General features: G+C 44.4%; 1 protein-coding gene across 6 annotated transcripts in view; it reads right to left on the bottom strand.

The window, feature by feature from the left end:
- The window catches only part of LOC148454020 (uncharacterized), a 954,022-nt gene that overhangs the window by 610,990 nt on the left and 329,532 nt on the right, over positions 1–13,500 (bottom strand). For all 6 annotated transcript variants that reach the window (XM_088461342.1, XM_088461343.1, XM_088461341.1 and 3 more), the window contains one exon: positions 8,070–8,263. In XM_088461342.1, coding sequence (XP_088317468.1) covers positions 8,070–8,263 — 194 coding nt within the window. The remainder of the gene's footprint in view (positions 1–8,069; positions 8,264–13,500) is intronic.

Here is a 13,500-nt window from a genome sequence, read left to right as displayed (position 1 = left end):
GCTTTTCCGGATGGGCAGAAAGGAATCTCCTGATGAGCGTGGACATCACGAGCAGCGGTCCAGCAACGTTCCTCTGGACCGTAACCTTTCCAGTCCAGCAAATACTGTAGATGAACTCTGCGCAGACGAGAGTCCAAGATCTTTGCGACCTCAAACTCAACTCCTCTCTCCGTCTGGACTCGAGGAGAAGCAGGTAGAGCACTATGGAATTTATTCAGGACCAGGGGCTTCAATAAGGAAATATGGAAGGAATTAGGGATTTTTAGGTATGGGGGTAACTGTAGACGATAGGCCACTGGATTAATGACTTCTGTTATGGAGAAGGGACCGATGAAGCGTGGTGCAAATTTCATAGAAGGAACCCTCAGACGAAGATTCCGGGTGGATAACCAGACCTGGCTTCCAACTTGCATGCGTGGAACTATTCTACGCTTCTTATCGGCCTGGGTCTTATAGCGAGAGGATGCCTTCAACAAATCAGACCGTACTTGAGTCCAGATGGCAGCAAAATTCCGCACCGTGTCCTCCACGGCCGGAACATCGAAAACAGGCAGGCTTCGGAATTCGGGAACACGAGGATGAAGGCCATATACAACCTGAAATGGCGTTTGGTTAGTTGACGAGTGGTAGGAAGCATTATGTGCAAACTCAGCCCACGGCAGGAAGGCAGCCCAATTGTCCTGGGAAGATGACATAAAAATTCTTAAGAAAGTCTCTAGATCTTGATTAACTCTCTCGGTGGAGCCATTGCTTTGCTGATGGTAGGCCGTGGAAAAGTTTAACTTCACTTGAAGAACAGAACACAATGCCCTCCAGAATTTTGCAGTAAACTGCACACCACGGTCAGAGACAATTTCAGCAGGAAGGCCGTGTAGACGAAATATGTGTTGGACAAACAACTGTGCCAGGTCAGGGGCAGAAGGTAACTTCTTCAACGGTATATAGTGGACCATCTTAGAAAATCGGTCTATTACAACCCAGATAGTGTTGAAACCTTGAGAAACTGGCAGGTCTGTGACGAAATCCATGGAGAGATGCGTCCATGGACGTGATGGAGTAGGTAATGGAAGCAATTCCCCAGCTGGAGCTTGTCGTGATGATTTATGCTGGGCACAGGAGGAGCAGGAAGAGATAAACTCCATTATATCTGCCTTCATAGAAGGCCACCAATAGTGTCTTTTCAGGAACTCCAAGGTCTTCCGAGTGCCTGAGTGCCCTGCGAAGCGAGAGGAATGTGCCCAAGTGAGAAGCTGCTTCCTTAATTCCGGGGCCACAAATGATTTTCCCGTAGGAGGCTGAAGTTGTAATGCGGCGAAAACTCTTGATTCCAAGACAGGGGTATTGCTTTGATTTTCAGATTGATCATCACAGAGGAGGGATCTCGATAGGGCATCAGCCTTCTGATTAAGTGCTCCAGACCGGAAGGTCAGGGTGAACTGAAACCTGGCAAAGAATATTGCCCAGCGGGCCAAACGAGGACTCACACATTGGAGGTTTTTGAGAAATAGGAAATTTTTATGGTCCGTAAATACAGTAAATGGAAACTTGGCGCCTTCTAGCAAATATCTCCATTCCTTCAACGCCAACTTTACAGCTAGTAGTTCTTGCTCACCTATGGTGTAGTTCCTTTCGGCAGGTGAGAATTTTTTTAGATAAGAACCCACACGGATGGACTCGGTTGTCCTCATAACGTTGAGACAAGACTGCTCCCACAGCTTCATATGATGCATCTACTTCCAACAAAAAAGGCCTGTCCAGATCTGGTTGTCGAAGAACTGGTGCTGAGATGAAGGCCTGTTTTAGAAGATGAAAGGCAGACTCTGCCTCAGGTGACCATTGGGCAGGATTAGCACCTTTGCGGGTCAAGGCTGTAATGGGAGCCAGCAGTGTAGAAAATCCCTTAATGAAGCGTCTATAATAATTGGCGAAGCCCAACAATCTCTGGATGGCCTTCAGTGTCTGAGGTCGGGTCCAATCCAGAATTGCTTGTACCTTCTTGGGGTCCATTTCTAAACTGGAGCCAGATATTACATAGCCAAGAAAAGGTACACTGGGCAATCCAAAGACGCACTTCTCCAGTTTGCAATAAAGGTGGTTTTCTCTCAAACGGGTCAGAACTTCTTTAACATGTTCTTGATGTTTAGCCACAGAGGGTGAAAAAATCAGTATGTCATCCAGATAGACAACAACCGAAACATATAACAGATCCCGGAAAATCTCATTAACGAAACTTTGAAAGACAGCAGGGACGTTACACAATCCAAAAGGCATTACTAAATACTCGAAATGTCCATCTCTGGTATTAAAAGCGGTCTTCCATTCATCGCCAGCTTGGATACGAATGAGGTTGTAAGCCCCTCTTAGATCTAATTTAGAAAAAATGACAGAGCCCTTGACCCTATCAAACAACTCAGTAATCAGGGGAAGAGGGTATCGATTTTTTACAGTAATGTCATTAAGGCCTCGATAATCGATACATGGTCTTAGACCACCGTCCTTCTTGCCAACGAAGAAAAACCCAGCTCCGGCAGGTGAAGTAGAGGGGCGAATGAACCCCTTTGCCAGGTTGTCCCGGATGTACTCGGTCATGGCTTGAGTCTCAGGCAAGGACAGCAGATAGGTACGACCACGAGGTGGTATCTTATCAGGTATCAATTCAATTGGACAGTCCCATTCCCTATGAGGGGGTAAGATATTTGCTTGTTGTTCAGAGAAAACGTCGGCGAACATCTGATATTCCTTGGGAATGGCAGAAGAAACTAATGGAACTGTCTTTCTCACAGGTCGAATTTTTGGAAGACAGGATTTCTGACAGTCCATACCCCATGACAGAATCTGCATAGAACTCCAATCAATTCTGGGATTATGTTGACGTAACCAGGGTAGACCAAGAACAATTTCTTGAGAGGCCTCTGATATCACCAGGAATTTTAAGGACTCAGAATGAAGTGCCCCAATTCGGACCAATACAGGTTGAGTCTCTTTGGTGACTATCCCGTTAGTTAGAGGGCATCCGTCTATTGAGGTCAGAGAGATAGCATGGTTGAGAGACAAACAAGGAATCTGTAATTTATCTATGAAACTAGATGTTATGAAATTTCTGGCTGCTCCCGAGTTGAGTAGAGCAGTAGCTAAGACAGGTTTGGGTTTAAGATCCAAGGCTAGGGTAATCGTGAAATCTTTAATTTTTGGAGACGGGTTCATAACTCCTAACTTGATGTCTCCAGGGTCAGTTAGGATTTGGCATTTCCCGGTTTACGGGGGCAGGAGATCAGCAGGTGACCGGACTCTCCGCAGTACAGACAGAGGTTCTTTTGCATTCTTCTCTGACGTTCTTCTTTGGAGAGGTGTGTATGATTCACCTGCATAGGCTCCTCTTCAGTAGGAGAAGGAATGGGACGGGTAGAAATGGAGGGGGTAAATGACCTTTGCCGGTCAGTTCTGTTTTTTTCAGCCTGACGTTCCCTGAAGCGTAGGTCAACTTTGATACACAATGAAATCATGTCGTTCAGATTAGTAGGAAGCTCTCGAGTGACTAGATCATCCTTTAGTCGATCTGACAACCCATGCCAGAAGGTCGAGGTGAGGGCTTCCTCATTCCATTTGAGCTCCGATGCTAAAATTTGAAATTGCACGGCATATAGACTGACAGGACGGACCCCTTGTCTCAGTGTCATGATGTTTGACGATGCTGATACAGTACGCCCAGGTTCATTGAAAATCCTCCTGAAGGATGACACAAAGCCTGCGTAATTATCCAGCAGCGGATCTGAGCGCTCCCAGAGTGGGGAAGCCCATTCCAAGGCCTGGCCGGATAACAGAGAGACTATATAAGCCACTTTAGTTCTTGCAGTTAGAAAGTTGTCAGGCTGCAGGGTAAAATGTATGTCACACTGATTTAGGAATCCTCGGCAGAGTTTAGGATTGCCGTCAAATTTATTTGGTAAAGGAAGACTTAAGCGGGGAGATGATCTGCCTCCTGTATTCCCAGACGCTGATGCGGATGTAGATGCTGGTACTTCAGGGTTAGAAAAGGAAGTTTGCAAACTATCCTGTCGCTTGGACATCTCTTGCTTGAGCCATCTGATGCTGCATGTTTTCCAGATTTTCTAAATGACCAGAAATGCACCTGAACAAATCCACTCCTGACTCCTGATCCGTGGCCGGCTCCATAGGGCCAGTGCAAACTGTGATGTTCTGGGTTGTTTGTGGACCCGGGGTGGTAGCAGGAGCGATCACAGAAGCAGATTTGAAAATAAAACTAGGATTTTTAATAAGTGCTTGAGTAGACATATAATGTGGCAGTAAATAAACGTCCAGGAATATATAAATGTGCACAAGAGTTCTGTGGTGGGAGTAAAAGGGTTAATGTCCAAGTAGAAACAATTAGAGCTGTCCAGGTGTGCAGGTAGTAAAACTGAAAATAATCAAACAAGGTTTGCAGGTAGTGAACTGAAGAGCAGGATGTCAGCAGGCTCAGGCACTCAGGTATGGGCAAGGGTGATGGAGGAAGCGGGGTAGTCCAGTGGGAGCTAGGAGCTGACAGGCAGACTGGCAGACAGCGAATTCACAGGAACAGGAAAGCACAGAGAACTACCCCTCAGCTAGGCTGAGATACACGTTGCACTGGCCAAGAAGGAAGGCACTGACCCTTCCTAAATACCCCATGCCGTGCTGTTACTGGCCGGAGGGAACATGTGACTCACCAGGATTGGCCAGCCGCATCACATGGCCAGAAGGCAAGATGGCGGCGCCCATGCCAAACGGAATGGAGACGCCGCCAGGCCTTACCAGCGCAGAGTTACAACAGGCCGCACAACAACGCGCGCAGCCAAAGCCCCCTGCCAGACACCAGCTCCGCCACCAGACAGCCCGCGCCACAATGACCTCACAGGTAACACTCGCCTAGCGCCATGCTGAAATACCCTGGCCGTGACAAATAGTACATATAAGTAACCCATGTGAGACATACTAACAGCTGTAAAATTATAGAAATATCCAAGTCAACACAAATTCTTGAGGACGTAGCTCCATTGATCAGAGATATGACCAAATAGTGATACAGTAAAACAATGAGAATAACTATACATATCAAGAAGTAAAATAACATGCATATTGTAAAGGATATGAATTGATCATTGGGGTGGTGCTAGGGAGGTAACTGAGGCACCCAGCAGTAGATGGGAACTATCATTTGTTAGAAAGTCAAATATGTGGGATTCCCATCTATCGTAGGTTAGGATTGATAGGACGGAGGAACAATAAACTTTCTTAAGTATTCGCTGATGTGTTAGGGGAGTCCTCTAAATGGGAAAGAAAGTCCATGCCTTCTCTGGGATCTCTAATGACAACTGTTTTACCATTGAAGTCGATCAGCAGTTTGAAGGGGAAGCCCCAATGGTAGCGGATGCCTCGTGTACGTAGTGCACTTGTCAGATCTCAGAGCTCTCGTCATTTAATAATCGTGAGAGGGGCTAGGTCTTGGAAGAACTGAAGCTTGACATTGTCATATAGAATATGAGGTTTATTGCGTGTCGGGGGGCGAGGACTTTTTCTTTATCTTTGAAACTGAGAAAATGCATAATTACATCCCTGGGGGTTCGCCATCTCGAGGTTTGGGTCTAAGGGCCCGGTGGGCTCTTTCCAATGGAAGTTGGCGAAAGCTTATATCAGGGAAGATAAAAGCGAAAATCTTGTGAAGATAAGTCTCTAGTTCGTCCGGGTATACAGATTCTGTAATGTTCCGGATGCGAAGGTTGTTTCGTCTTTCTCAGTTCTCTAAGTCCTCATTTTCAGTGCGAAGATCAGCAAGGTCCTGAATAATGTGATCGAGGTCTCTGTGGGTTTCATTTTGGGATTTTTGGATAGCATCTTGACGAGACTCTAATCTAGAGGTTCTGGAGGATAATGAGGAGAGATTGGATTTAATGGACTAAACAGCTTTATCAAATTTGATTTCCAAAGATTCTTTGAGGTCCGTGATGAGGGATTGCAGGGCCATAATGTCCTCCTTGGTGGATAGAGCTGGAGAGGGGGAGTCATCTTTATCCATCTGGTGAGGGCAAGGGGATGGGAGGTCGACAGTCGCTGATGATGATTTGTCGTCTTTGGAAAAATGTTGAGCATGTCTCCTCCCACTCATTTTCTATTGTTTGCGTTAGACCTATTCATGGTGACATATTAACAGTAGTGAAGGGGTGCTGGGTTGATGAGGGTAGTATTTGTGACAGATTGAGCAGTGACAGGAGATCTGATACAGTAACATTTCACAGGAGAACACTGTATTAAGCTGCATAGCCTAGATAAGTATCACAGGAGGGCTCAGGGAGTCATTGAGGTCGCTTGTTGTGAAAAATAAAAAAGGTGTCGCAATAGTGCGAGGTTGTTAAGGGGGGTCAGATAATACTAACAGGGGAGTCCAGGAGGTCACAGACCAGAATACAGTAGGTTAAAATTGGAGCAGTAGTATGTAGTGCAGTTTGAATGAATCTGTGATAGAGTTGCTGCTGGCAGATAGTGATACTGAGTAGGCAGAGAGCTATGTTAGGTCAAATGTGCTGGTGATGCAGCTGGTCTGGGTTGATGCCTTCCGGGGTGCCTCAAAATGCAGGAGGGTGTATCATTTACTTGGATTCCGGTCCTGCAGGCAGGAAACTGTATGCCAGAAACTTCTAGAGGGTTCAAGTATGTAACCACCTGGAGCCCCGTCCTGTGGCCACAGTTATGGTGCAGTTATACAGGCTCACTGTTTGGGGATTGTGAGAGCAGCGTCCGCAGGGCACAGCAGAGCTGTTCGGTTCTGGGGCTTACAAGGGGCTGTGTGCACGAGTTGCACAGAGGCAGAGATCCCTTTGCAAGAAGGCGCCAACTGTGATAGAGGGACATCTCCAAACCTGAAAGGGGCACATGGGGGTGGCGGCAGCGGAGTTCAGGAGGGCCTCCGAGGCTTAGTGTTTCCTAGTAGCGGCCGGGAACAAGAGGACAAGGGAGCGGAGGTCTCTCTTCAAGATGGCGCCAGAGTGTTCTCCGAAGCTGCGCCCAGACAGGGGGCCTCCTCAGTTTTCATCCTGGGAGGCGCTTCAGGGGACCCAAGGATCAGTGGTGAGAGAGCCGAAGGTCCGCAGGGCTCCGGAGCCTACGAGCCGCGGCGCTGACAGGTAGGAAGGAGGCGGCGATGCAGGGATCTCCCAGCAAGATGGCGCTGGCGTCTTCCTCAGCGCTGCTGCAGGTCCTGTTCGGGTGTGGAGCCCCGAGTCCAACGGGAGTCAGAGGGAACCTGTAGTGCGCTGGGGCTATGGGTAGCTGGACCCCAGGAGTGTGGTCGTCTAGAAGGAGTTACATGTGCAATATACTGTAGGGGTATTTTTAGATAGGGGTGTCCGGAGCAAAAAGAGCAGCATCTTCCTCGTTAGGCAGCCAAGCCACGCCCTAGCAGGGTTTTTTTGCTAAAATAAGTAGTTCCAGCAAATTTGGGGTACATGAAAATGGGTGCAAGCATGGTTAAAACTTGCTAAAGTGCATTTATAAAAAACACACCTTCAGCAAATACCTGCAATCCTAAGAACACATGGGGCATACTTGGGGGACCCCCTGGAGTCAATTTTACTAGTTTTTAAGTTTGTCCGCCAACTTTGTTTTTTTTTTTCACCCCCAAAACGAAAGTACTTTTTGGGGGTGATCTTAAGTAAATATTTTACTTTTTTTGATGCAGTTTACCTTTGGGGCAGTGTCTCAAGGCTGCAGGTGTGTTGCCGCAACTTTGCATCCCAAACCCCCAATTCTGCACTTTTTTCAGCCTCCATTCAAAGGCAAATCTTTTCCGCTGGTTACAAGGCGCAGACTTTTCACACCAGCAATTGAATATGGCCCTATATAGGGATAGGAGATAATATAGGGATAGGAGCAATCTACATTTATTCCACCCTTCCAGTTGGTGGGAAAAGACTGAAACCTGTACAAAACAGATTGAGCTTTATTTTATATACAAACAACCAGAATCCGACCAATTGGAAAGTACAAAACACTCTTGAAAAAAGGTAGAGAAACACTTTACTGGAGGATGCCCTCACCTGGGTGTGTTTCACACTTAGCATTCTCAGATTGGGGGTCCGGTGCACTAGCAGGCTGAGTGTGCACTCAGTCACAGCTGTCTGATTGAAACTCAGGTGAGTTAATGTACAGCAAGCATTCGTCAGGAAATCGCACATTCCACTATCGCTGACTTTGGTCTGATCCAAGACAAGATGTGAAAGATGTTTTAAACCTAAAGTAATGGAGAGACAGATACAATTATAGACTGTGAGATTATTAAACCAAAGCCAGATCCAGAAAAATAAAGAAATCACACAGAACACAGTGGTGACAGAAGTAAATGAGACAGAGGGCATCAATGACAGATATTGGGACGTTGACAGAATTTTCATATTTTGGCCTCTATTCACCACCACAATGGCTTTGAAATGAAATAAACAAGATGTGATTTAACTGCAGACATTCAGATTTAATTTGAGGGTAATTACATCCAAATCAGGTGAACGGTGTAGGAATTACAACGGTTTCTATATGTGCCTCCCAATGGGACTATCAACTCAAAAGCTATTTCATGGACAGGTGTGGGCTATTTCCTCGTTATTTCATTATCAATTAAGCAGGTAAAGGGTCTGGAGTTGATTCTAGGTGTGACATTTGCATTTGGAATCAGTTGCTGTCGACTCTCAATATGAGATCCAAAGAGCTGTCACTATCAGTGAAGCAAGCCATCATTAGGCTGAAAAATCAAAACAAACCCATCAGAGAGATAGCAAAAACATTAGGTGTGGCCAAATCAACTGTTTGGAACACTCTTAAAAAGAAAGAACGCTCCGGAGAGCTCAGCAACACCAAAAGACCCGGAAGACCACGGAAAACAACTGTGGTGGATGACAGAAGAATTATTTCCCTGGTGAAGAAAAACCCCTTCACAACAGTTGGCCAAATCAAGAACACTCTCCAGGAGATAGGTGTATATGTGTCAAAGTCAACAATCAAGAGAAGACTTCACAAGAGTGAATATAGAGGGTTCACCACAAGATGTAAACCATTGGTGAGCCACAAAAACAGGAAGACCAGATTAGAGTTTGCCAAACAACATCTAAAAAAGCCATTACAGTTCTGGAACAACATTCTATGGACAGATGAGACAAAGATCAACTTGTACCAGAGTGATGGAAAGAGAATAGTATGGAGAAGGAAAGGAACTGCTCATGATCCAAAACATACCACCTCATCAGTGAAGCATGGTGGTGGTAATGTCATGGTGTGGGCATGTATGGCTGCCAATGGAACTGGTTCCCTTGTAGTTATTGATGATGTGACTGCTGACAAAAGCAGCAGAATGAATTCTGAAGTCTTTCGGGCAATATTATATGCTCATATTCAGTCAAATGCTTCAGAACTCATTGGACGGCGCTTCAAAGTGCAGATGGACAATGACCCGAAGCATACTGCAAAAGCAACCAAAGAGTTTTTTAAGGTTAAAAAGTGGAATGCTATGCAATGGCCAAGTCAATTCCCTGGCCTGAATCCGAATGAGCATGCATTTCACTTGATGAAGCCAAAACTGAAGGGAAAATGCCCCAAGAACAAGCAGGAACTGAAGACATTTGCAGTAGAAGCCTGGCAGAGCATCACCAGGAATGAAACCCAGCGTCTGGTGAAGCGTTCCAGACTTCAGGCCGTAATTGTCTGCAAAGGATTTGCAACAAAGTATTTTAAAGTGAAAGTTAAATTTAGGATTGTTTAGTTTGTCCCATTACTTTTGGCCCCTTAAAAAGTGGGAGGCACATATAGAAACCGTTGTAATTCCTACACCGTTCACCTGATTTGGATGTAATTACCCTCAAATTAAATCTGAAAGTCTGCAGTTAAAGCACATCTTGTTTGTTTCATTTCAAAGCCATGCACTAAGTGTGGTTAAAATCAAGTGTGCTTTCTGAACAGTTAAAAAAACAGTTGAAAAACATTGAACAACATCTATTACTAGGTAATTACAAGACCATTACTTAACTTTGTGTTTTTTATATTAGGAGAAAAAAATGCTTCACAAACTTCTATTTCTTATCTCACTACATGGAATCATCTCTAAGGCTACTACATCCTTTACTCTCCATGAAGCTCATCCTTCTGTACATATTGCTACCTAATTAATCTTCTCTCCTCTTACAAACACACATGAGCTTTTAAATTATCTATACACATTGACAATGACATCCACAACCTGTCGCCATAACAATTTATCATACAAATCCCACCAATATATTTATATTTCTCTCCTTCTGCTTCTAATAGCTGGTGACATATCACCAAATCCAGGCCCAACACACATGCCACACCCACAATGAGCTATAAATCCAGCTAACCTCATAAACATTGCGTGCCTCCCTTCACCCTCCAAGTCACTAAAATGTGCCTTATGGAATGCACGCTCTGTCTGCAACAAACTAACATCCATCCATGACCTCTTTATTTCAACTAACCCTCAACCTTCTGGCAATAACAGAAACATGGCTCATACAATCAGACACTGTCTCTCCTGCTGGACTTTCATATGGTAACCTACACTTCTCACACACCTGTCATTGAAATTAACCAAACCTAAACCTAAAACCCACAGAAATATTGATGCTATTAACTTTCAACAACTATCTACCTCTCTACAACAACTCTCACCTATTTCTACATTCACGTCTCCTGAGACTGCGGCATCACACCTAAACCATATTCTAGAAAAAGTTCTCGATGAAGTAGCTCCAGCTACCCATCACACACCACGTAGAGTTAGACGTCAACTGTGGCATTCTAACCTAACAAGGCATCTACAAAAACTCTCACGTAAAGTTGAACGTCACTGGCGAAAGTCTCGTACTCCAACTGACTTCCTCACATATAAGACTATCTACAACTCTTATCGTGCTGCTCTGGACACTGCCAAACAAACATAGTTCCAATCTCTGCTCAAGCCTCTAACCCCAAGCAACTTTTTAATACATTTAAACTGCTTCTTACCCCTCCTTCACCCAAACCACCTGCTACTATCTGTGTGCAAGATTTTGCTTCCTATTTTAGGGACAAGATTGATGAGATCCGAAATGAAATGATATGCTCTTCTTCAGCTAGTGACTTGCTCAATTCCTTACCTGAATCCTCTGGCACATTCTCTTCATTTGATCTCACAAACGAAGATGAAGTATCTCATCCTCCTACTCTATTACCACTACTCTAGATCCTTTACCCTCGCAAATCAGTAAAGCTCTGTCTCCTGTGCTTATCCCTGCCCCTAACTAAAATCTGTAATCTCTCTCTCTCTCTACTGGCAACTTTCCATCACTGTTCAAGCATGCAGTGATTACTCCTATTCTGAAAAAACAAAACTCTGACCCCAACACTCTCTCAAATTACTGTCCCATTTCCCATGCCCCTCCAAGCTACTTGAGAGACTTGTCTACACCCGCCTCACACACTTTCTTAACTCACATAACTTATTGGACCCAGTTCAGTCCGGCTTCCGTTCCCAACACTCCACAGAGAAAGCACTGACTAAGGTAGTAAATGATCTGGTCACTGCCAAGGCTAAAGGCCATTACTCACTCCTAATTCTTCTAGATCTCTCTGCTGCTTTTGACACTGTTGACCACTCTCTTCTCATACAAATACAGCTCTTTCTTGGTTCTCTTCCTACCTATCTGATCGCTCTTTTACTGTTCGTTTTCCTGATTCTGCCTCCTCTTCACTACCTCTATCAGTTGGAGTACCGCAAGGCTCTGTCTTAGGGCCTCTGTTATTCTCAATCTATACCTCCTCTCTTGGCAAACTAATCAGCTCTTTTGGATTTCAGTACCATCTGTATGCAGATGATACTCAAATCTACCTATCTTCCCCAGATTTATCACCATCTGTACTGGTCCGTGTCACTGAATGTCTTTCTGCAATTTCATCTTGGATGTCATCTCGCCACCTGAAACTTAATATTTCTAAAACAGAATTAATTATATTTCCACCAGCCAATAACAGTTACAACCTGATCTCTCTATCACTGTTGACAACTCGACAATCCACCCTGCCCCACAAGCTCGCTGCCTTGGTGTCATCCTTCACTCTGAACTGTCCTTTGTTCCCCACATTCAATCTGTCTCAAAATAATGTTACATACATCTAAAAAACATATCCAAAATTCGAACATATCTCACACAAGACACTGCAAAAACTCTAATCCATGCACTTATTATTTCCCGTATTGACTACTGCAATAGCCTCCTTACTGGTTGTCCCAAAAACAGGCTATCACCATTACAATCAATTATGAATGCAGCTGCAAGGCTTATCTTCCTTGCCAAACGTTCATCGTCTGCTGCCCCGCTCTGTCAGTCCCTCCATTGGTTGCCAGTTTTCTACCGTATTCAATACAAAATATTCTTACTTACACATAAGGCTATTAACCAAACCACACCAATATACATCTCTTCACTCATTTCAAAATATCTTCCTACCCGACCTCTCCGCTCAGCACAAGATCTGCGTCTCTCATCCCCATGCATTACTTGCTCCCATTCACGGTTACAGGACTTTCTTCAGACTGCACCCACTCTATGGAATGCCTTACCACACACAATACGACTTTCCTCTAGTCTCCAATCCTTCAAGCGATCCCTGAAAAAACTCACCTCTTCAGGCAAGCTTATCAGATCCCAGAACACCCACATAACCTTCATAGCCTCCATATGTAATTACATCCCCTTTCACAGTCCACACACAACCTCACACATCGTCTTTCTCTCACATACTCCTGATAATTGTCCGACATTCCTGTGTGACTGGATCATGCAGCCCACTAATAAACTGTGCATTCTGGCTGGACCAAAATGCAATATGTAGCACCTATCCTTGTGTATCAATGCCTATTTCCCTAAAGATTGTAAGCTTGTGAGCAGGGCCTTCCTACCTATATATCTGTCTGTTATTACCAAGTTTTGTTCTATTAATGTTTACAATTGTAAAGCGCAACGGAATATGCTGCGCTATATAAGAAACTGTTAATAAATAAATAAAGCCATTGTGGTGGTAAATAGAGGCCAAAATATGAAAATTCTGTCAATGTCCCAATATTTATGCACCTGACTATATATATGTATATATATATATAAATATATATCTCCATTACACATACTCTGATGCACATAACACACACACAAACATACATGCATACACATAGACGCTCACATGCGTACTCACATACATACGAACATGACACGGACGCACATATGCAACCGCATATGTATAAAAAGGTTCCCTCACATTAAACGTAATATTAGAGGTTTTAGTAGCATATAATTATGTTGTGAAATGTATGTATATGATATTTAAAGGTACAGAAGCTAGTAGACATGTCATGTTTGGTACCATTCTAAATCCCTGTTTATTTGTAGATCTCTGGTTCTATCGGCAAGGAAATAGAAGCATGCATTC

This window comes from Taudactylus pleione, unplaced genomic scaffold (genome assembly GCF_031769625.1).
Source record: "Taudactylus pleione unplaced genomic scaffold, aTauple2 ptg001039l, whole genome shotgun sequence".
NCBI classification, from domain to species: domain Eukaryota; kingdom Metazoa; phylum Chordata; class Amphibia; order Anura; family Myobatrachidae; genus Taudactylus; species Taudactylus pleione.
Note: the sequence above shows the minus strand (reverse complement) of the source record. Positions and strands in the feature narration are given on the sequence as shown.